Source organism: Hylobates moloch, unplaced genomic scaffold, assembly GCF_009828535.3.
Source record: "Hylobates moloch isolate HMO894 unplaced genomic scaffold, HMol_V3 SCAFFOLD_15, whole genome shotgun sequence".
In the NCBI taxonomy this organism is placed as follows: Eukaryota; Metazoa; Chordata; class Mammalia; order Primates; family Hylobatidae; genus Hylobates; species Hylobates moloch.
In genome coordinates, this window is record NW_026652290.1 from 78,789,753 (window position 1) to 78,814,020 (window position 24,268).

Genomic DNA, 24,268 nt, shown 5'->3' on the forward strand with positions numbered 1-24,268 from the left:
AGGAGAAAAGGGGATGGAGTTCGGAACCCTGGCTTACCTTGGGAGAAATAGGCTTGCGGCAGGCCTGCAGGCACCTTGCGTCTGCTGGGACACACAGGGGATCCAGAATACAAAGACAGGGATGGCTCAACCACAAGACCAGCTACAGGGGCGGCAGTAGGAGCAGTGCTGAGGGATACCAGGGAGGCATGCCAGTGCTGATGAAGCCCTGGGGAGGGCCTGGCAAGGAAGCGTTATGGATGAAGCACTTTCCTTGGCCTGGGAGAGCCAGGGAAGGCTTCCCAGAGGCCATTTGATGACAGCTGGAAAGAATAATCTGATGAAGTAGAGGCTGGATGGAAAATGAAGGGCATAGAAGGACAGTAAGGAAACAGGCACCAGACTTTGCAGAGGAACCGCCATTTGTTGGGAGGGCACTGATCAGGGGGATGAGGCTGGAGACTTGGCTGGGCTGAGCTGAGGCTGGGCTCTGGCTGGCAGGTGCTTCTGGATTCTTTGTTAGCTGGTCTCCCTTTGGCAGGTTCTGAAGGAAAGAATGGAGGGGCAGAATTGATGGGACCCTGTGCCCCGTAAACCTCAGGGCAGCCCTTTCTAAGTCCCCAAAAAACCTGTCCTGAGGCCTCTATTCTCTCCCACTACCCCTCACTCTGGGGCACAGCAGGCAGAAGCGCTTGAATATCTTCTACGAGACAAATTGGGGTTTTTAAACTATTTCGTTTATCTTGATGGAAAAAGGAGTTCAGTCCCTGTGTTCAATTCCTGGGAGCCTTTAACTCCAGCCAAGGACCTGGCCTGCTCTGGCAAGATTTTTTTCTCCCTTCCTCAGAGGTGGCTGGAGACCACAGTGCCTCTCTGGGCAAAATAAAAACGCAGATTAAAGAATTACAACCTTTAAAAAAAAAACTGAAAAAGAAAAGTCCAAGAACAACAGGAAGTTGGACAGGAAGTTCCCATAGAAGAGGAAAATATTTGAGAGTCATGCTGAGAGCAGAGGGTTGAGGGCTGGGGGATTTCAGGGATACACAGCTGTGGAGGTGGTAGTGGTCCATGCCACCCAACCCTCTGCTGCCCCTTCCTTTCACAGGATGCCCCTGGACCTGCTGGTCAGGACCTGCTCATTCTCAGGGGCTCCACGCACACTGTGCTTAAACAGGCATATGTACACACATGTATGCACACACATGACAACCATGACAGGAGCCCAGATACACCCATGTGCGTACATGCACATGTGCTCATGCCAAGAAATGTGTGTGCACAGTGAACCTCTATGCACACAAATGTATAAAAGATAAACATAGAGACACTGTGTAAAAGTGTAAAGAAAGCAAAAGCTGGAATCTAGGCCCATCCTCTCCCTTGCTGTACCTTGCTGTATTTGACCCCCGCCACTCTGGTAATGTCTGGCTGCTGGAAGGCTTCTTACAGGTTTGTCCCCCATGCCCACCCAGGGCAGCCCTCCTTGGGCAGTATCTTAGCTCTATTTTTCTGGACATATAGTCCTCAAGCTTTTTGATCTCAGGATCCCTTCGTCTGTTTGTTTGTTTGTTTTTTGAGACACGCTCTGTCACCCATGCTGGAGTGCAGTGGAACTATCTCGGCTCACTGCAACCTCTGCCTCCCGGGTTCAAGCAATTCTCCTGCCTCAGCCTCCCTAGTAGCTGGGATTACAGGCACCCGCCACCACACTGGCTAATTTTTGTATTTTTAGTAGACGTGGGGGTTTCACCGTGTTGACCAGGCTGGTCTCGAACTCCTGACCTCAGGTGATCCGCCCTCCTTGGTCTCCCAAAGTGCTGGGATTACAGGCGTGAGCCATCACGCCCGGCCTCAGGACCACCTTGTACTTTTAGAAATTATGAGGGCCCCAAAGAGCTTGTATTTATTGAGCTGTATCTATCAACATAGCAGCATTGTTTTATATTTTTATAAATCTCTTTAATGTGCAGCTGAGTAGAAAGCAGCTGGATTCTTATATCTGCTTTTGCTTTAAATACTTTAAGATATGCTTTGGTCAAAGCATATGAAGAAAATCCAGCATCACAGAGATGTGCAGTTGGAAAAGCGAGGACCTCATGGATCCTGTGTTAGGCAGCCTCTAAGATGTGTCCCAGTGATCCTGCCGCCCAACATTCATATCATTGTGTAAACCCCTCCCGTCCTATGTAGGCTGGACCTAGTGATTTGCTTCTAAGGAATACATATGGCAAAAGTGGTGAGATACCACTTTGAAGATTACATTACAATAAGACTGGCTTTTTGGAACTGAAGGAGACCTCTGGCCCATATCCAGCAAGGAACTGAATGCTGCCAACAACCACGGCAATGCATTTGGAAAGACATCTTCCCCTAGTAGATCCTTCAGATGAGACTGCAGCCTCAGCTGAACCCTTGATTGTAGCCTGTGAGGGACCTTGAGGCATCCATTAAGCCTGCTCAGATTCCTGAGTGCCTGTGAGACACTTGCAGATAAATGTTTGTTGTTTTAAGCTGCTGTGCTTTTGAGTAATTTCTTCCACAGCATTGGACAACTAATATGCCCATGAGAGGGTCTTAGGGATGCCCAGGAGTCCCCAGACCTCACTTTGAGAACTGCTACTGTAGAACTATCCCTCTTCAACTGCTCTTGTGGATTTTTTCCAGTCAGTATCTGCCTCTTCTTTCACTGTCCTGCTCTCAGCTGAGAGGAGGAAGAGGACTGGTACAGGAATGAGGCCCTGTGCAGGTGAGCAGTAACAGGTGATAGGGTGCATTTCCAGTCCCAGGTCAGGACGGTGCCTGCACATCACATTGCTGCTCCCTGAGAGTGGAATTTCATGCAGTGTGCAGGGGACATGATGGCAGATCATGGCAGGTTCCAGGTAGAGTCTGTCCCCTCCTCAGCCAACCCACACCCTGCCCACCCCCATCCTGGTGCTGTCTGGGGAATTAAACTGCAACCCTACAACTCATGCACTGGGCCTTGGAGGGCTGTCATTGCAAATTATCCTATTGCTCCTGTCTTTGGGGTGAGCAACATAGATAGCCAGAATCTGACTTTGTCTTCCGGTTGAAGTCTTCTGTCTGAATTTGCAGATGTTCATGTTCATACAGGCCCATCTGTCCATCCTTCCAAATTCCTGAACTGCTGATGTCATACCTCTTTTTACAGATGGAAAAGCTGAGGCAGGAAGGAGAATCAATGGCATCCAGTCAGGGTTCCAGAGGCTGTGGTAGAACCAGGAAAACAACATTCAAATGGAGGAATTCCTTTAACCCCTATTAATTACTATGCAAAAGTAGAAGTTCCTGATCTCTTATATCTTCCTACTTCCAAGAGTAACATCAATCCTGACCATGACACCTCACATTCTAGATCACTCCTGGCTTTCCCCCACTGGCATGTGCCATGAGGATAGGGACTTGGAGACCATCTGGGCCTGTCACCCCGCTGTGGAAGAACAAATGGAGAGCCCGGCCCAGGAGATGATGTGACCAGCCCAAGGTCACGTAGCAAGGTAGAGATAAGATCAGGTCTCAAACAAGACTTCTGCTCTCCTCCCCCATCCCCACTCACAACCAGCCTCAGATTAGAGCTTCACATGAGGGGCCTGCCACCCCACCCAAGGCTGCAGGGGCTGCGGGGATGGTGCTGGGCTCAGTAGCAGCTCAATTAGTGATTGAGAATGAATGAGGAGGCTGACAAGTTTTTAGGTTTGGTCTGTGGCCAGGGTTAGGTTCCTGTGATTAAAAGTTCGTTTCTGACAAGGTCAAGGTTAGAGGGTCAGCCTGTAGCCAGGATAGGGAAGTCAGTCATTGTTGAGGCTCAGCCTATCTCTGATGGGGTTTAGAAGTCAATCTAGCCGGAGTAAGAGGCCAGCCTTAGGTTGGGGTGGTGTCAGTCCATGGCCACTGTTTGTTTCTTGCAATGCTGATCAACCTCTCTGGTGCTTCGTGCAGCATCCCTGACATCCCAAGCCTACTTGCCGTAGTACAGAAGGTCCAGTGTCCTGAGCAGACGATGGAGGGGTCAGCTCCTTCTCCAGGGGTAGAGGGGGCTCAGGTGTGGCACCAAGGAACTGGCTCTCCGGGCTGGAGTTGGTGTAGCCATGATTCTAGGGCTGTCTTCAGCAGCTGGCCTGGGACACAGTCCTTGCATGACGGGCACAGCCACTAAAAGGACTTCAGGCCCTTGGAGGCATTTCCTGTTTTCCAGTGAACTGAAAACTCAGCTTCCTGCTTAGAACAGTCCATAGGGATGGTTTCTTTTTTTGATGGTGGGCAGGGTGTGTGGGGGCGGAGGCTTTGTTGGACTTGAGGACAAGCTCTCAGGGCCCTGGTAGGAGGTGGCCCAGGGAGACGAGTGGGAAAGGAGAGCAAGAACCCCTGGACGCCTCAGCCTGTTTCCTGGCTGTGCCTTTGTGTTCACACCCAGAGCCCTTAGAGGGAGCAACACCAGCATAATCATACCTCAAACAATTGTGTGTATTTCACATGGAGGTGAAAGTTCTCTGGAGAGGAAAAGCAAAAAGTGTGCAGGACCTATGTTGGCCTGGTGACCAGAAGCATGTTGAAAGAGCCAGGTCTTTGATGCCACCCAGACCCAGACTCAAATCACAGGCTTGAGTGCTCATCATCTGTCCCTGAGGCTGGGTATGTTGCTTGGACAAATTCCCGGCCTCTCTGAACCTCAGAGCCTTCATTTCTAGAATGGGGTCCAAATAACCCCCTCCCAGTCACCACTGGAAGCCAGTCTCCTTCCTTCCAACTGAGTGCAGAGGGAGAAGGGTCCAGAGGCACATCTGTCCCCCAAACAAGGCAATCAGCTCCACTTCCGCCAAAGTGAAGGCTCCAGGCTGGTGCTGCTGCCCCTCCCCAAGCCCTCTCTCCTGCCTTCACTACGATCCTACAGGCACATGCTGGTCCCCAGCCCCTCATTTGTCCAGCTCTGGCTCTCTTGTGCTGCCTCTTTGGGTGGTGAGTGGAAAGAGGATCGGGGGAGGACAGAATTTCCTGCTTGGCCCCACCCGCCTTGCCTTTGGCCCCCATTATCCCCACCACACTAGACTCTGTCAGTTCCTCTGCCCTGGCCAGGGATCACCCAGGACCCCAACCCCCAACATCAACATAGAGTGCAGATTAACAGCCCCCTGCACAGTTGGGAGAGAGCGGGTAGAAAGTAAGGCCACTTACGAAGGTCATTAACATGGACCACAATTTTTAAGAAGGTGTTGGCCAGACGAGGCCCACAGCTCCCATCCCCATGGTGGGTCCAGGTGTGGAGGAGCTGGCCTAGATGGGAAGGCTGCAGGGGCAGGTGGGGAGGGCCCGCCAGCCCAGCCTTGCTCAGATTCCATCTGGCCCTTGGCCTGCTGTCTTTTGTGTCACCACCCTTGCCTCTGGGTGGACAGTGTCCATTAAGCTGGGCCCTCACCTTTCCCTTTGGAGTGGTGCCTCTTTGGAGCAGCTGAATTGCTGGAGGCACCGAGTAACCTGACAACCGCCCAGAACAGAGGCTGCCTGAGGTCCGCTGTCATCTGAGCAGGGAACAGCTGGACACAGCTGAGCCTGCCTTGGACTCTGCCCACGTAGCCTTTCTCCTCCTTCCTGAGTCTCTTCTTGTTCTCTCCTCCTCACCCTCCTGCCTTTCTCAGGACAATAAAGTAGGAGTGAGGTAGATTTAGGAAATCTGGCAATAATGTGAAAATGTCTCTATGCATGCACACGTAAAGATCTGGGGTAGAGGCAGAGCCAGGCCTGCCGGCCCTGGGTGAATGTATTCCTGGGGGAAGTGCTCTCACAAAACCATGCTCTGCTGGAGCCCTGGGAACTCAAAGCTGAGGGTGGCCGATAATTCTATGATCACAACATTGTTCTGCTCCAGGAAAAACCACCACCCAGATGGGATCAAATACCAAAGAAGGGTCCTTGGGAGGGTCTATTTATTTGATTTGGTCCCAGCAGGAAGAGGAAGGCTGAGTGAATCTCGGCAGGCCGTTTCCCACCCCTCATCCTAACAGTCTTCTCTCTGGGATGCTTCTGGGAGCCCTGAATGACTGTTCATTGGTTTATTCATTCATTCATTCTTTTAATTACATATAAATATAGTTCAGCCCTAGGGAAAATCACGGCTTCATCCCACGTTGTGATCTCTTCAGCGTTATTTTCTTTCTTTTCTCCATAGCATATGCCACCTTCTCAGGACAGTCCTAGATCCAGGCAGGAGGGGCTCTGCCCAGGCCCTGCAATTTAGAGGGATCCCTTCTCTAGCTGCTCCCCCTTTCCAAGGGCCAAGGAGCCAGCAGCCCTGCTGCTAGACTACCTCTGGGTACCTAGGATGTGGAATTCCCTGCTATGAGCAAACTCATGGTCCAGAGTTTGCTGTCAGAGTCTGCACAGACTTTGTCCTTGGGCCCATCCTCCCAGGGTGACTCAACCCCCAGCACGTGCATCCTTGGCCAAGGAGTGTGGATGGAATCTGGACATGATGACTGGGGGTGTCCCACTGGTGTGAGACACAGCTTGGAGTGGGAAGAGAAGGAGGAGCCCACAAGCAGGGCCCGCTTTCCCCAAGCAGCTGCGTTCCTGGGAGCCAGGACTCCAAGGAGCCCTATTCCAAATTGAAACCTGGTCTTTCAGGTTGTTATGAAAATGTATTTGTCAAGGGACAAAGCTAGGATGTATTTTACTTAGCGATACCCTGATTTATAACTTTAAAAATACTTAGCCCTTTGGTCTATTTATACCACTCCCTAAATGTCAGGGGCAGCCTGGACCTTCTAACACATTATGTAATTTACTTAATGGTCATGTTTACAGTTTCTTATGATCTGCCAACATCCTTGCCTTGTTTAAGGGCAAGGATTTTTGTCTTTGTTCACTGATGTCTAGACAGATGGCTTACATTTAGTGGGAACGCCATAAAAATTTGTGGAATAAGTGAATGAATGAATGAGTGAATGAATAGTTCTGTGTGTCATCTATCCTGTGTGCAAGTACTTTCTGTATGGTCTCCGGGGTTCAGCCAGATCTGGCCTGTCGCTAGGTCTGTGAACTGAGCAGTGTTCAGTTTTCTTAACTGTAGAACTGACATACAAATAACAACAGCTTTATGAAGTTGTAAGGATTAAATAAGCTATATAATTTCTGAGACTCAGTTTCCTCATCTATAAGATGGGGGATGATTAGAGTATCTACTTCATGTGATTTTGGTGAGGTTTAAATAGGCTAATTTATGTGACATACTTAGTATAGTGTCCGAAACAAAGAAGGTTATTTAAGTTACTAATAACCTAAAGAAGGAAGCATGAATGGTGGATTCTGCATTTGGTTTCCTGGAAGTCATCCTTTTCAGAGCCTCCCAAAGCAGCCAATGGGTGGCCTCCTGCTCCAATGTACGTAAGGCCTGAGAGGCAGTGGTATGTATAATTGTTCACCTTGCACGGGGGTTCCAAAGCTGAGCTTGGTCTGTTCTCAACTCTCCGGCAGCATTGACCTGATCCAACTGGGGAAAGTAAGCAGTAAAACATGAACTCTGCCATCATACACGGAGACAAGGGTGTCTTTATTGAGGGGGTGGGTTGAGCTCTCAAAGATTGTGCCCCCTACAAAAACCATCAAACCACTTTATAAACAATTCCCATGACTTGACACTCTCATGTGGAGAAATGAAGAAGACTGCTGCAGGACTGTCCTGGAACCCAAGTCCCCAAGCTCCCAGCCCTTCCATGCCATGCAAAGCTGAGTGGCCCTTCCCTGCAAGGCCCTTCCCTGCTCTTTGTCTGCCCACGTCTTCGTCCCCCTTCAGTGCCCTCTCAGCACTGCCTCATCCAGGAAGCCTGCCTGGATACAAACCTACCCCCCTTCTCTGGACTTTCCTGGTATCGTCTGCAGGGCTTTCTTTGTCTCTCTTGCCTGCCTTCCGCTGCTCTCCTGCATGGGGCCTGTTTTGTTTCATGCTGGTTGTCAGTTCCCTGAGGGCCAGAACCTTGCCTTGGAGACTTATGCTCCTTTCTGCCTGCAGTGAGGGTCCTCACTGGTGGGGTGGGTTGTGTCAGGTGCACCCAGGAGTGCTAGTGCTGAGGAGCAGGACATCTGAAAGATGAGAGAAAACAGAAAAGAAAGGCTGCCCTCGTTACACCAAGCTAGTTTTTCCCATGGTGCAGCCTGCACTCTGATCAAGAAGTGGGGGTGTGAGTGCCTCAGGGAGGAGAAATGATGGCAATAGAACCAGACACTCTGCCTTGGAACTTTTGATCTCACTGGTGTTTCACAACAGGTCTTGAGGCTGTAGGTCTCATTACCACCATTTTATAAATATAGATACAGGTTTAAAAAGGTACACTTACCTATCCAAGGTGAGTGAGCTCCCTAAGCCAATTGTTGGTGCACATCCTTGCATTCTTTTTGGTAGATTCCTACAGCTGCAAGAAGGGGAGACGTAGTTACTCCATAACAAGTTCTCAGCCCACCCTCCCAGACAAATACAGACAATTTATTAGCAAGTAGGCAGAGAGGCTTGTGGATATTCTGAAAGCTCCGTCAAGGCCCAGGTCCCTGTCCTTTTGGGTGTTTTTGATAGTGCCTCCCAGGAAAGGTTTCCCATGGCAAATGCGACCCCGTTCCCCCATAACATCAGGCTGTCTGTGGGAGTTAGACAACCAGGACACCTGCAAGGCAGCAGGAAACACAGGCCATTTAGGGGTTCAGCCTAGGTTGCTGTCTCCAAGGGCGAAAGGCAAAGGTCTTTCCAGATTTGGGGTATTTTCTTTTTTTTTTTTTTTTTGAGACAGGGTCTCATTTTGCCACCCAGGCTAGAGTGCAGTGGTGCCATCGCAGCTCACTGTGGCCTCAATCTCTGGGCTCAGGTGATTACCTCAGTCTCCCAAGTAGCTGGGGTTACAGGCATCACCACTATGACTGGCTAATTTTTTGTAGAGACAAGGTTTGCCTTGTTGCCCAGGCTTGCCTTGAACTCCTGGGTGCAAGCTCTCTGCCCACTTTGGCCTCTCAAAGTGCTGGGATCACAGGTGTGAGCCACTGCACCCGGCAGGGGGTTGTTTACTTATTTATTTTCTTGTTTATGTTTCTGAGACGGAGTCTTGCTCTGCCACCAGGCTGGAGTGCAGTGGCGCCATCTCGGCTCACTGTAACCTCCACCTCCCAGTTTCAAGCGATTCTCCTGCCTCAGCCTCCCAAGTAGCTGGGATTACAGGCGTGTGCCACCATGCCCGGCTAATTTTTGTATTTTTAGTAGAGACAGGGTTTCACCATGTTGGCCAGGATGGTCTGGATCTCTTGGGCTTATGATCTGTCCACCTTGGCCTCCCAAAGTGCTGGAATTACAGGCACGAGCCACCGCGCCCGGCCATGGGGTTCTTTTTAATTTAAGTATAACACACCTACAGAGAAGTGCATAGGTCTTAAGGATACAGCTCAATGCATTGTCACAACGTGAACCCACCTGTTTGCTGGCTCCTCATTCTGAAAACAAAACTAGTACCCCCAGCAACCCTTTTGTGCCCCCTCCTAGTCACGACCTCGCCTTCCCGTAAGGCTAACCACTAGCCTGATTTCCAAGAGCGTAGATTATGTTTCATATCAATAGAATCACAGTGTGTACTCTTCGGCCTGGCTTCTTTTCCTCAGCATTATGTTAGGAGAGTCCTCTATGTTGTTGCGTGTAGCTCTAAATCACTCATTCTTATGGTTATATAGAGTTCCATTGTGGGAATATTTCACAATTCATTTTTCCTTTCCATAGTGGATAGATTTTTCTCCGGGGTCAAAGGTATACAATTTGGCTTTCACGGACGTTGACGATGTTTTTCAAAGTACTTGTACCATTTTCTACTCAGACTAGAAACACTGAACGTTCCAATTGTTCCACATCTTATGTCTGCCTTTCTGAGTTAGTCGTTTGGGTGGAGGTAAAGTGGTATCGCAGTTCGATTTAAATGTGCATTTTTCCAATTACTAGAGAAGTTGAAGTCCTCTAGGTTTTTATACCCTGTGTTTTAAAATGTGGAGATTTATCTTGAGATATCTTTGCCAGTCTACTTACCTCAGACACCACTAATGTCACCTTTCTAACATTCTTTATGCTAATTAACAAGCCACCATTTTCCTTGAGAAAATCGTTTTCTAGCATCCCTTATGTTAATGACAAAACTCCCAGTTGCTTTGGGAGGTAAAAGAAGGCTGAAGCACTTGTAGTAGCTTTCTGAATAAATACTATTTATTCAACCTTCTGTCCACCCCTGAAAAATGTATTTCTAATTATACTTGAAGGATTATCCTTCAAGTATAGCTTAAAACTAACATACCACATATGTAATGTCATTGTCTGGGCTAAAGTACTTTAAAGTAGAAAACAGACTTCATAATGTGGCTTTCAAGCCTTGTTTCCACCCCCTCTCTGCCACTGCAAACACTAGGACAACACACACCTCGTGCTTCTGAGATTGCCTTGCACGGGGATCTTCAGGCTTCTGGTAGCCCAAGTGATGGTCTGCACTTAGGTACGAGGAAATAGAGAAGGGACAATATCCCCAAAGATTTCCTTGGCAAGAAATCTGTTAGTCTGGCTCTTTCTTAGTTCAGGGCACAGCCACACATACTCTCCTCAAGCAGCTCTGCAGCCACCTGAACCTTGCTAGGGACCCTGCCCAGCGCTCCCCTGGAACAGGTGAGTCAGCGCCTGGCTTTCTCATCTAGAATGTGGTTGGGGGTGGGAAGAGAGGCTCCAAACCAGATATACTGACAGCAATTGACCTTTCTTAGTGCTTTGTGGAGCACAGAGATTTGAGAGGACCAGTCCCTTGTCTCCAGGACCTTGGAGCTGTTCTCTTCCAGAGCGCTGTGTAAAGGGACGTGCAGGCTGGTCACATGTCATTCAGTCAAGTGCTTGCAGATGTCTCCTGACCTTCCTACAACAGCTCCTTTTAATTTGTTTCTGCTAATGTTTTTCGGCTTTATTAAGTTATAATTGACAAGTAAAAATTGTGTATATTTGTGGTATATGTGATGTTTTGATATAGGTATACATTGTGAAATGATTAAATCAAGCTAATTGATATTAGATTGGTGCAAAAGTGTAGTTTTGCCATTACTTTTTAAAATTTGTTAAAATAGTATGTAGTATTTCTTTTAATTTTTATATTGAGTTCCAGGGTACATGTACAGGATGTGCAGGTTTGTTACCTAGGTAAAAGTGTTAGTATTACTTTTAAAAATGGCAAAAACCACAATTAAATTTGCACCAACCTAATATATCCATCATCTCACATTCTTTCTCCTCCTCCTCCTCCTCATTATTATTATTTTGAGACAGGATCTTGTTCTGTTGCCCAGGCTGGAGTGCAGTGGCATAATTATGGCTCACTACAGCCTCGGCCTTCTGGGCTTAAGCAATGCTCCTGCCATGGCCTCCTGTGTAGCTGGACCACAGGCATGCACCACCATGCCTGGCTAATTTTTTTTCTTTTTTTTTTGTAGAGATGAGGTCTCACTTTACTGACCAGGCTGGTCTTGAATTCCTGGGCTCAAGTGATCCTCTCACCTTACCCTCCCAAAGTGCTGGAATTACAGGAGTGCGCCACTGTGCCTGGCCCCGGCCCATTTTTTTGCGGTGAGAACGCATAATATCTTCTCTCTTAGCAACTTTCAATTATACATTGTTATTAACCATAGTCACCATGTTCTACAATCGAGCTTCAGAATGTATTTGTCCTAACTGAAACTTTGTAGTTTGACCAACATCTCCCCATTCCCACCCTCACCCCAGACCCTGGCAACCACCATTATACGCTCTGCTTCTATGAGTTTGATGTTTCTCCTAATTTTGTTTAAGTTCGTGATAAGACAGACAAGCTGGTAGGACGGCTGCTTCTCCTTGGGTGGTCGCTTACCTAGAAACAACTGCCTGAATCAGAGAGAAAACTGTGCTAAACACATCCTTCTTGGGGTGGGTCTGGAAATTCATGCTTAGATCTCCAGGTGGGCAGGAGATGTTGCTGAGAGAGGAAAAACTGTGAGAGAAGAGGCCTTTCAGGCAGATATGCCAGTCACTGGAGGGCTTATGAGGAAGTCGAGAGGGTGACAAGGTAGGCCATCCCCTTACCTTACGATAAGAAACAGTAGAACCGCAATCATTTCTGTAACTTTTTTTTTTTTTTTTTTTTGAGACGGAGTTTTGCTCTTGTTGCCCAGGCTGGAGTGCAATGGTGCGATCTCGGCTCAACGCAACCTCCACCTCCCGAGTTCAAGCTAGTCTCTTGCCTCAGCCCCCCGAGTAGCTGGGATTATAGGCGTGTGCCACTCCGCCCAGCTAATTTTGTATTTTTAGTAGAGGTGGGGTTTCTCCATGTTGGTCAGACTGGTCTCGAACTTCCAACCTCAGGTGATCCACCCACCTCGGCCTCCCAAAGTGCTGGGATTACAGGCGTGAGCCACAGCGCCCGGCCCCATTTCTGTAACTTCTAAGGAACACGAAGTTTTGGCCAATGGAAATTTCTGGTGTACTCAAGAGGGTGCTTTTGAGTTTCAAACATTCTTGAAAAGTTTGTGCTGGAGAAAGAGGAGGAGTCTTGCAGTACCAGGGCAACATGCTTGGAATGGCAGAAAAGGAGTCCCAGAGTGAAGGAGGAACCTGGAGAGCCCAGGAGTCGGCAGGATGGGCACAGACATGGGCTGCATGGGGGAGGCGGGCAAGAGCCAAGCATGGAGCTTCGCTGGCCAGTCTGTGCTCCAGGCCAGCCTGCAAGGAACTCTCACCCTAGGAGGAGTCCCTGGACCCCAAAGGCCTATAGTTCCAAGCATCAGGCTCAAAACTGAGTCATGAGGAGGCTCAAGTGGGCATTGGTTGCAAGGTGGTCCAGCATTTGCTTCTCTGGAAAGACAAAAATGCTGATGCCAACTGCTTTCTTTCCTATCACCTAGCATCTCAAGACAGACAGGCCAAGGCAGCTGAGAACCATGTCCAGTCGGCACAGGTCCCCCTTATTCCTTCTGACAGCCCAGAAGCAGAGGAGGGGGAATGTGCAAATATGGTCATTTGCAGCTTTTGTGCATCTTCCAAGGAGAAAGGAATGCTGAAACCACGTTTAGGTTTAGGAATTTTTGAAATCTGTAATATATAGATGGCAAAAAGCTTCATTAGTGCCACTTTGCCAGTCATAACGGAGATGAAAAATTCTTATTGGCACTGAAAATAAGACTTAACGTCATTGTATTTATTAGGTTCTGAAACAATACACATTCACATCCTTTTGAATACAGTACATTTGGCACAATAATGTTTACAATGAAATAACACTAATGAATGGCAAGAGATTAAAATTACATCCAGAAAGGAAAAAAATGTACAAATAAAGCATCACAATACAAAAAAAAAATCCTAAAATTGAATACATTTTACAGTTAGCCAGAATTATTTTGCACATAATTTAAAAAGAGGTAATTTTTTAGCCTTCTTTTTTTTTTTTTTTAAAGCAAGAATGCGTTGTTTTTTCACCTTTGGAGGAAAAAAAAATTATGTTTCTACTTCACAAAGTCCATAATGAGAGAACACAGAAGAACAGCTATCCTTCATATATTTTTTGGCTTTTTTCTTTTTTTTTGCACTCCCATTTTTTTTTTCTTTTAGAGAGAGAGAGAAAGAGAAACGGGGTGGGGCTGGAAAAATTAGAAAAAACTGGCAGAAGTATTAACAGTGTGTCTATTTTCAAACTCTTGTAAAAATGAAAATGAAACAATGATTACTCAAGGAACACACAAGCCTTTTTCTATAGACCTTTGCTGGATTTAAATTAGCCTATGTGAGAACTTCACCAGCCAGAGGCATCCCAGCCAGCCCAGCCTTGGGTGCTGAAAAGGGCCCTTTCTGGGACAGACTGACTGACTGCCTTCAGCTGCCAGGTGGAATGTATTATTTGACTTCCCAGCAAACTTGCCAGTTGTCCTGTAGGAAAGGCCCAGTTCCCACTGTCGTGCAAACACCAGGCCCTTGGAGAAGACCATCTGGCATTGCGGTTAGAGCTTGCTTGGTTGTCCAAAGTTTATAATGGTGAAGAAAGCAGAAGAAAGAACAGTAGTTACACATGAATATGATGGGCAGTATTATCATGTCTTCCTAAAAAATGAGATGATGCCACCGTAAAGATGTTTCTGTGCTTGTACTCAACTCCAGAAGATAGTCTCTCTCCAGAATGTCAAGTTACCGAAGATAAATTAAATTAATCTAATGTTCTTCATCATTCACTGGTATGCCAAACACATGAATTGATATATCATAATATTTAATATTTGCAATTATCGTAAGAACAGATAATAATTACACCTGAGTTTTTAAAAAATAAAAACAAAAAAGAACTGAATGTCATCATTAGTAACAAAGGCTATGACCAGCCAGATGCGAATATGGACACAGACTCTCTGTGGGCTCAAGACAGTTACTGTCCGAGCTTTGAAACCACCATCAAAAACATTCCTTTCTCTCCCCCATCTCTATCAGGGTATAATAGAGCACGGGAGAACTGTATGTGAGATTTAAGATAGCTTAATATATGTTTACATCTTTTAAAATAAACCAAAATGAAATAAACAATACAAAGAATCCCCAACACACTCCCCCATCCCCCATAAAGGAACACACCTATCTCTCGGTAACTTGAACTAATACGCTGACAGAGTATTGCACCTGGACATTATTATAATTATTCTTTCATAGACTAAAGTTTTATAATACGCCTGAACATGCAGCAGTTGATACCTCTATAGTCAACGAATTAATTCCACAGGCCTTGCAGCAAACACTATATACAAAAATCTCAAATGTACAAAAGGCAAAAGCTTCATTAGTGCCACTTTGCCACTCACAAGTATATATATTTAGGGGCAGCTGGGAAATCCACGTGCAATAGTTGGAATGGATTCCATTCCCTGCTAAATCAGTTCAGTAAATTAGGTAATCAAATGACCTCCGGGAAACATATACACAAAGCCACAGAGAACCCTTGGAAATGAAAGAATAACACTGTTAGCATATCTACAAGAGGTAATGTCACATCCCTTCAATAGTGTCCACATGAGTTGCCATTGCATGTCACACAGAAACAAAACTGAGTACATCTTGCGACACTGTCAGTTTTCAAACAAGTTGCTCTTCAGTCTCCAGATACCCTTTGTATAACCCATGTTTAGCCTCATTCTGCTTATTCCAAAAGCAGATATTTCGTATATAACTTTACATGTTTAATGTTTAAAAACCACAACACAGTAGTACTACCATTTTGTATAAGTGCGCAAAAATAACACACTGCTGCAGAAAATAAATAGTGTTTATGCTAGGAACTTAGGATGAAACTGGAAAGAGAATCTGGGAGCTGAGCTTTGTTGGAACCCCAGGGTCTTTGCCTTTGTGTCCAGGTAGAACTTGAATGATGAGGAATGCTACTTGCTGCCTTTTCTCTCAATTCATACAGCCCTCATGTGTCCCTCGGGCATTGACAGCATCCACCTTGGACGATCGGTTTCTCATTTTGTATTAGCCCTTTAATATCTACCTGTATTCAGACTGGAACTTATATCTTTTGGCCAATTAGAAAGTGAATTTGGAAATATATTTTTCAAATGTTAATAGAGTTCAAAACCCCGTTTCTTTTTCCACAAAGAGGATTTCTTCCACAAGACACAAACTTACATGACTTTGGCATGCTGAAAAGCTAAAACCAAAGCAGGCAAGAGTTACCCATTCCAGAGCAAACCAACCCAGCTGGCCAATCCCTGCATCTCTGGTCTCCCTCCCTCAGAGGGCATGCCTCGAGGGCACCCTCTCTCGTGTGTGCGGAGAAGCACCAGTCTCTTCTCCAGGACAGAAGGGCAGGGATGGCAAGCTGGGGCGCAGGAGGGAAAAGAAGCAAGAGGGGTCAGGATCTGTGTCCAATAGCAGAGCCAGAGTCTTCTTGTTTGCTTTCTTTCTTTTTTCTTTTCTTTGCAGTAAAAGAACTGAAGTTGCTTCACTGCCAGGAGCCCCTGAGGAGTGGAACCAGGCTTGCCAACGGTCCAAACATGGCAGTGTATACAGCTAACTGCTGACCCAACGAGTCTGCATTACTGGTGAGACAAGAACCGAGAGTGCCTTCTGGTCACCAGGTGGGAAGGGGAGGAGGTGGCCTGGGGCAAGGGAATGCAATAAATAGACAGTGGACATGGGACTGGGGCTCTGAGGAGGAGAAGTAGTTCAAGACCTGCTGAGCGTCTCCAACACAGGAGTCTTCTCTGCACCCCTTCTTGCAGCATCGGCAAAGTCCAACTGCAGTGGGCTCTCAGGGCATCAGGTCTTCACCAAAGTAGGAGAAACCTTTGAATTCCTCCTGGTTGATCTGCTTTACAATTGCTTCGTCCACAAGGGTGAGTACCGGCTCTTCCCGGGTAAAGTCTTGGTCAAAATTATTGACGTCTCTTTTGGTTTTCTGTGGGAAGAAAAGAGAAAGTGGTGAGTTGAGGCTGCTCTCCCTCCTGAGGGCCCCCCATGGGGAGTGGGCACCGCACTGACCAGCCTGTCACCAAAGCAGGCCTCTAGCTACCAACAGACAGCAGACACAGGGCTGTCCCGATGAGGTAACGATGGATGGCCCCAGGACCCGGAGGTGAGAGACGAGGAGAGGAAGAATGAGTCAAGGTGAGAAGGAAGAAGGGGTGAGAGGGTATGATGGAAAAGCAGGGAAGTGGGATTCCCACAGACGTGTGTGTGTGTGTGTGTTTGTGTGTGTATGATGCAAAAGTCCCATCTCACACTCTCTTTCAGCAACTGCTGTAACCTACTGGCTCCATTACAACCTCCCTCCCTGTGACCCAGGGAACAGATCTGAATCCCCTCCCAGAGGTCCTTCTTCCCCATAACCCGGCCACATCTGCTCCAGGTGACATCCTCTCTACAAGCCTGCCTCGATTTCCACTTACTCTCACCACGAACCCAATTTTGTGTTCCAGTATTTTTTCAATTATTACACTCAGCACATTGACTTGCCATGACGTTTTTATGCTTTTGTCTAGACCAAGAGCTTCTTAAAGGCAGAGACCTTGTCTTGTTCGACTTTGGATTCCCAGCAGTTCCCCAGCAATAAGTGTCTACTGAATGAAGTAAGTGAACTCATCACTGACTCCCCAGCTCTGAAGGAGCCATACCTCTGGGTTCAAGTTCCCAAGGTACAACTGTGTGCCTTATGGTTCTGGGGGGTGCGGTGGAAGGGAGCAATCAATCAACCCACAAATGAATCCTGTTTTTTGGAGAAAATCAGGAAGTATAAATAATGCTCTCTGCCTTTAGGGGCTTAGAGTCGAGTTCAAGGGGTCAGTAGTCCTGTCTAGAACACATCGCTTTAGTTAGAAAAATTTCCACGGAGAAGTCAGGGTTTGGGCTAAGACTTGAGGAATGGGCGACAATTGTACTAGTAGAAATGGGAGGGAGGCACCTTGGCAGGGAGAAGGATGGAACAAAGGCAGGCAACAGGAAGACAAAAGATGCATACACAGGGCAGCGGGTTCACCAAGCTGCAGGGGCAGAGTGCGGCGTGCGGATGGTGGGAGTTAGGGCTGGAGTCCAATGGCAGAGGCCTTCAATAGCAGGTCCCCTCTCCCCCACAGCACAGAGCACAATGCCCAGAAGATTAAAGGCAGGGACTCCAGCAATACTTTTTTCAGACACTGATTAACTGGTATTACCCAGGATTAGTGACTTGGATGATGGAATAAATCTTGTGGAAAGATTCACATTATTATTTGTAGGAGAAATAATATTAATATACGCTATGCTCCGTGGAAACCAGTAGCCTAAAGAAGTTAATAAGTAGTCCACGAAAAAAGCGGTTTTGACACAAAGCCATGTTTTCTACCCTGCTCTTGGAGATTTGCTATGCACATTGGCAAGTTAGTCTCTGAGAAATTCTAGAGTGAGGAAATGTGGTTTGCTTTGTTTAGGCTAGCCTTCCTCAAACTTGACCTAAAACTTTTTTTTTTTCCTAAATAGTTTATGAACACCTCTCCTGAGAGCAGGGTCTGCAGAACGCAGTTTGGAGAATGTTGGTTTACAGTTTACGAAGAATCTTTGCATTTATTCGCTCATTTGATCCTTAGAACAGGCCGGTAACATCCTGATCCTACAGATGAGGAAACTGGCTCAGAGAGGTTTGGTGACTTTCCCAGGGTCACCGGACTGGGTAAGAGCAGAGCCAGAACTCATGTCTGGGCTTCAGTGTGACGCCTGCCACAGTGGGTAAGGTCTGGAAATCTGGACACGGGAGAAATTGGAAGATATAACAAGAGTCAAGTTCAATCAGGAGACATTTAGGTAATACCACTAGGCAAAATAAAGCCAGAAAGGCCTGCCAGTAGGCAAGCATGATGGGAGACAGCTGTGAGTCTGGGAAGCTAGTGGGTAACGTGGGCCGGGTGAGCTGCGCAGGGGACTGTTTTCAAATGGCCCCAGGTTGAAATCAGAATCACAAACAGCACGGAGGAGGGACAAACTGATTTCTACCATCTTTTAGCACCACCAGTCCTGCCTGGTGTCTTCTCTCTGGGCTTGAGCTGCATAGGTCAGCAGGTCTCAGAGACCTTGGAAGGGGGAAGGGGGTGACACACAGAAAACCCAAGGGATCCCCAGAAACAGAACCTGCAGCTGAGGGGTGTCCATGATGCCCCTGAGATGGGAAAGCTGGGTGGTTTGGTCACCTCTGCCAGGAGGGCTGGCCCCCAGCAGGAGGACCATCTGTTCTCCCTCTCCAGTGTGCACAGAACAAGAGGAAAAGGAGGGCCCTGCTTGAGAGGGAAACAACAAAGACCATCCCCACGGTGACGCACATTGACTTGGGAGGGTGGCGCCTGGGCAAAGGGTGTGGCGACACCTCTTCTGAAGATCTCTATGGAAGGGGGAGGGATTCACTGACTGGGGAGGATTGCAGGCTATGGGCCCTCTGTGCCTGGTGAAGTGAGTCCAGAGGGAGGAGCGGGCTGGATAGGCTGTGGCAACAACTGGGGAAGCCCTGGGTATCATCCCAGAAAGGCAAGCCAGGGGCATCCACGCCAGGGGAGCTGGAGCCGAAGGGGACAATGGAGTAGTAGGGGTGGCAGTAAGGAGAAAAAGAGAGTCAAGGAATAGGGCAAGAAGAATATTCCATGTGTAACATCACTAAGGATGGGCCTTGCCCACGTCTATGGTAGACCGGTATCATCCAGGCAGAGGGCTGGCTGTACAAGACGTGTAGGCAGGAGATGCCTTCACCATCTCTCCTAACGTGGCACTCACCACACTGAGGAGGCTCCCTCTTTTCAACTAATGTATGATATAGTGACCAGGATTCTCCAGGTTTCAGAATCATCCCCAGCTCCCTCCCAGGTGGCTGCTAATGAGGGGAACCTGTGTATGAAGAACTTCAGGAAATCTGTAAGCTGTCTGGCACTGGCTCTCCCTATTTACCCGATTGTGTTTCACTTGTTGGTCATTAGTGTCTGTTAATCATGGAAGCTGGTTTCATTTCTTGAGGTCAACTGAGCATAGTGGTAAAGCTAGATTCTACAGGATGTCTGAATTTCACAACTTGCTGTTGTGAACCAGGGAACCGGGTTCAGTCAATACTGCTAGTGGTGTCATTCCCAGAGGACCTTAGCTCCATGGTGGGCTATCTTGGAGAGCCATTTAGCTCAGCTCTGAGATTCTTGAGGTTCCAGAATCATCTGTGGCATTTGAGAGAGTATGCCATTCTTCATGATCGTTAGAGACCTGGCTCACCCACCTCCTTACACAACTTGGCCCCTACCCTACTTTCCTTGGAGACATTTTAGGTGCATGTGAGTTACCCATTTCTAATTCAAATAACTATCCCCACTATGTGCAATCTCTAACTGTTAACAATAGAGGCTGGGAATTTTCCAAACAAACATCTCTGGGAAAACCCATCCCCTATTAATGGTGTGTAGGCAGCACAGCATCCTCAAATTTGGAAAGAACTGCACATTATATTCTTTACTCGCTGATTTTATTCTTTGAAAAGCTGCTACCTCCCGCACAGAGCAGGCACAGGACTCGACTTAAAGGTTCTGAGGGGCAGGCTCTCAGAGACACTTGTTTATCCTGATCCTCAGTCATCCCTGCCTCCCCTAATGCCTAAATGTCAGGCTCCTGGCCCCCATTACAGAGCCTGAGAGATGACAGTGGGACACAGGGAACAACATTCTAACTCTCCAGTCCCTTCCTAATCCATGAAGCCTTTTCTACAACCTTTGGCCCACATTTAGGGAAGGCTGCATAGAGTAGGAGGAAGATCACTGGCTGAGCTCATTCTGGTGCCATCCTTTCCTGGTTATTGACGCTGTGAAGTTAACCTCTTTAAGCCGTGGTCTTTTCATCTGTCACACGGGGGTGGTAACAGGCATAGTATAGGTTTCCTTGAGGACTGAGTGAGATGTGATATTAGGTTCCTTCTGCAGAACCTGGCATACAGAGGGCACTCAATAAATGATAGCTCCCATCATGCCTTCAAATCTTAGTATTCATGTGCCATGGGCATACATCATGCACAGCTTGGTTGTTACCCAACACAGTGCATGGTATCTGCCCATCAGTGAGTTTCCTGAAGGTAGGGGCTTAGTCTTACCTTTCTTTCTGTGCCTCCAAATCCTGAACTAGGGCTGAGACTGGGCCTGCCTGAACATCCTAGTGCTTCCTCCGGCAATTGAGATGCTTCCATTGCACATCACTGCTTTTGGGGTAAAGTCCTGAGTTCTTTCACTCACCTGCTTCTGAGGCCCTTCAAGAGCTTGTCCTTGCCTCCTCCCTCAGGTTCATCTCCCTGGCACTGCCCAACCATGGGGCTTCCTCCTGCTTTCTCCTGCCTCCAGCCCTGCACAGCTAGCCCTCTACCTGGAATGCCCTCCCCTATCCCTGCCTTCTGCCCCACATCCATGCAATTTCCCCACCTCCACGTACATGCCCTTCCTTCAGGAACCCTCCTTGTCCCTCCAAGGCTGCTTGAGCAAAGCTTCTTGTGGGTGCCCTCACCATCTCTCCTAACTTAGCACTCACCACACTGAGGAGGCCTCTTCTTTTCAACTAATCTATGAGCTCCTTGCAGGCAGAGACTGGGTTGAACTCACCATTCTATCCCCAGCCTAGCACAATGCCTGGCACATACTGCGTACTCAATAGATATCTGCTAGAAAAAATTAATAAATGCACCTCTCTTGCTGCTACTTTATCTAGAGCCAGTAATGTGATCTGGGTTCAGGGCCAGGGGCTGCTGTCCTGTCAGGGGGTGTTCTGATTTTGGGAAGTGGAGGCAGGGAGTTGGGGGGGATGGCTGTAGTCTGATTCATGAAGGGTCTGGAGCCAGGCCTCCCAGACCATCACTAGGCCCATGGGGTCTGCAAAACAGGTAGGCTTAGGCCCAGTTCATGAAATTTCTTCTCCCAGGACTTGGGGCACTAGAGTTTTCTAATTGCTGACACAAGATAGAAACAAACAGGTTCGACCAGGGTTTGGGAAAATTCCATCAAGACAGATATGTTTAGGGACTTGGTGGGTATGTCCCTGACCCCTGTGGTTGATGTTAGAGGAAAACAACATTCCGATTCCCTCTGGCATCGTTTCAGAAATAAGGTCTTAGGTTTGAGAAATCTGGGACTGACTCTGGGGGAAGGGCACATTTTTGGTGTCTGTAGTCAGGGAGGGAGGAAATAAGAGTTTCAGGTCACTCCAGATCCCTCTCAGACACTGGGCCTGCCTCAGAGCTCAGGCAACTCTGAGGCCTAGAGACTCAGCGGCTGTGGTGCTGTTGGGAGCCCAGGACAGAGGTGGGCAGGCAGCATCAATGCTTACTTCCTGTCTGGCCAGCACAATCTCTCACAGCCCTCACTGTGCTGACGCCATAAACTTGAGCTTTCGGAGGAGCCAGCAGTGTCTGCTTCTGTCTTCATCTGATTCCCAGGAGATCAACAGATGACTGTGTTTTAAATCACTGAGAAAACTCCCTGATCTTACAGGCTGGGGCACAGGGCTGGCTTTCATGTGGCTGCCTTGTTGGTCCCTGCCTTCCCCCTTAACTCTGCTTGGTGTGACAGCAACAGCACAGGTAGCATAGTGACCCCAAGCTAGAGGTCCTCTGCCTCATGGGGTGTGATGTGAACTGAGACATGCTGTCTCTACATGGTCTCCCAAATGCCAGCATCCTTCTAGGTCCCACGTGAGGCTCCTTCTTATGACTTCCGTAACTCCAGTCTCATTCCACCCTGCCCTCCTCCCAGCTCCTATGGCACTGTCTGGATCATACATTTAGCCCCTTCTGCTATTTCACGTGTATCATATTCCCCATCATACCCCTCAAGGTACCTACTGCAAGGCAAGGCACGCAGCAGACACTTAATGTTCATTGGCTGGAAATAATTTTAGTCACTATAACAGCCAAATCCCAAGTCCGTCCTAGCTTTGAAATGTCCATATTCTTATCTATGCTTCACTTTTCTCTTTTAAATATTCTAAAAGAAAAAGAATTTAAACAATTAGAACACTTCCTCAACATTAACTAGATCCTCACATAGATGCATATATTCTTTATAGCCATACATTCGAATTCAAAGAATATATGTGTATAGGTTTATACACACATACTGATGTGTGAAGTTAAATGAAATAAGGAAGGTATCACTGCATAGTGCCCTGCCTGGCAAAAATGAGAATCTAACTCTCAAGTTAAAAATTTCTCTAAACATAATCATCTGTCATCCCTTCTTCCTCTTTATAATTTTGTTAGCCAAGAAATGTTCATACTTTTGGATTTTCTTTACTGTAAACAGGTCAAAACATATAGACGGGTCACCTGGCTCTGGACTGCCCATGGAACTTTCTACTGGGAGTCCATGGCAGTGCTCTATTTTTTTTTGAGACGGAGTTTCGCTCTTGTTGCCCAGGCTGGACCGCAATAGCACAGTCTTGGCTCACTGCGACCTCCGCCTCCTGGGTTCAAGCAATTCTTCTGCCTCAGCCTCCTGAGTAGCTGGGATTATAGGCATGTGCCACCATGCCCGGCTAACTTTTGCATTTTTAGTAGAGATGGGGTTTCTCCCTGTTGGTCAGGCTGGTCTCGAACTCCTGACCTCCAGTGACCCACCTGCCTCGGCCTCCCAAAGTGCTGGGATTACAGGCATGAGCCACTGCGCCCAGCCATTTTTTTTTTTTTTTTAATCCATATCCTTGGTGGTGGCCAGAAGTGACTGCTCGGTTCCCGGTTTCCTGCCTCTGCGGTCTGAACAGTGCCAAGTGCAGCGGTGTTACTTTCTACTTGGCGTGAACCCTTAAATTACATTAACATTGTCTAAGATAGTATCGATGTTTTATCATTTCTTAAGTAGCTATGAGAAAACATTGATACTATCTTAGTTGTATCAATCCAATTTTACCCTGTTATGAGTTGAATTGTGTCTCCCCAAAAAGATATGTGAAGTTTTAACCCCCAGCACCACAGAATGTGGTCTTATTTGGAAATAAGTTCTTTGCAGACGCAATCAAACGAAGATGAGGTCATTAGAGTGGGCCCTGATCCAATATGACTGGTGTCCTTATAAGAGGGGAAATTGGACACAGAGACAGACATGCACAGAGGGAAGAGACACAGGGACACATGTGTGAAGACTGAAGCTGTGCCGCACGAGCCAATGAACGTCTGTGGCTACCAGAAGCTGAAAGAGGCAAGGAAAGATTCTTCTGTAGGTTTCAGAGGGAGCAAGACCCTGCCAACACCTTGATTTCAGACTTCTAGCCTCAAACCATGAGATCATAAATTTCTGTTGTTCTAAGCCACCCAGGTTTTGGTACTTTGTTACGGTAGCCCTGGGCAACTAATACAAACTCCAACCTTAATTTTCTGAAATTGATTTAAAAAAATTTTTTTTAAGTATATAAAGTAGAGAGATGAAATCTCACTATGTTGCCCTGGCTGGTCTTGAATTCCTGGGCTCAAGCGATCCTCCCACCTCAGCCTTCCAAACTGCTGGGATTACAGGTGTGAGCCACCATACTTGGCCTGAAATTGGTTTTTAAAATCCAAACGTAATCCTTTACACTTGATTTCTTCTTATTTTGGGACATATTTCTAGCCTGTCAAGATCACCATGATTCTGCAACTTACCTCTCTGAATCTCAGTGTATTTACCTAGGAAGTAGAGAAAACAGACATACCTAGCTTCCTGAGGGTTATAGGTAAAGCTCAGATAAACCCTAAAATACAATGCAAATGCC

The 24,268-nt window shown here is 47.3% G+C and overlaps 1 protein-coding gene across 2 annotated transcripts in view; it reads right to left on the reverse strand.

Annotated features, from left to right (window-relative positions):
• Positions 1–13,190: 13,190 nt before the first annotated feature.
• Positions 13,191–24,268, reverse strand: part of PRKCE (protein kinase C epsilon) — a 534,020-nt gene continuing 522,942 nt past the window's right edge. Inside the window, exon 15 of one of the 2 annotated variants that reach the window (XM_032176939.2) lies at positions 13,191–16,451. In XM_032176939.2, coding sequence (XP_032032830.1) covers positions 16,305–16,451 — 147 coding nt within the window. In that variant the 3' untranslated portion in view covers positions 13,191–16,304. The remainder of the gene's footprint in view (positions 16,452–24,268) is intronic. The other variant, XM_032176940.2, reaches the window with a different exon arrangement.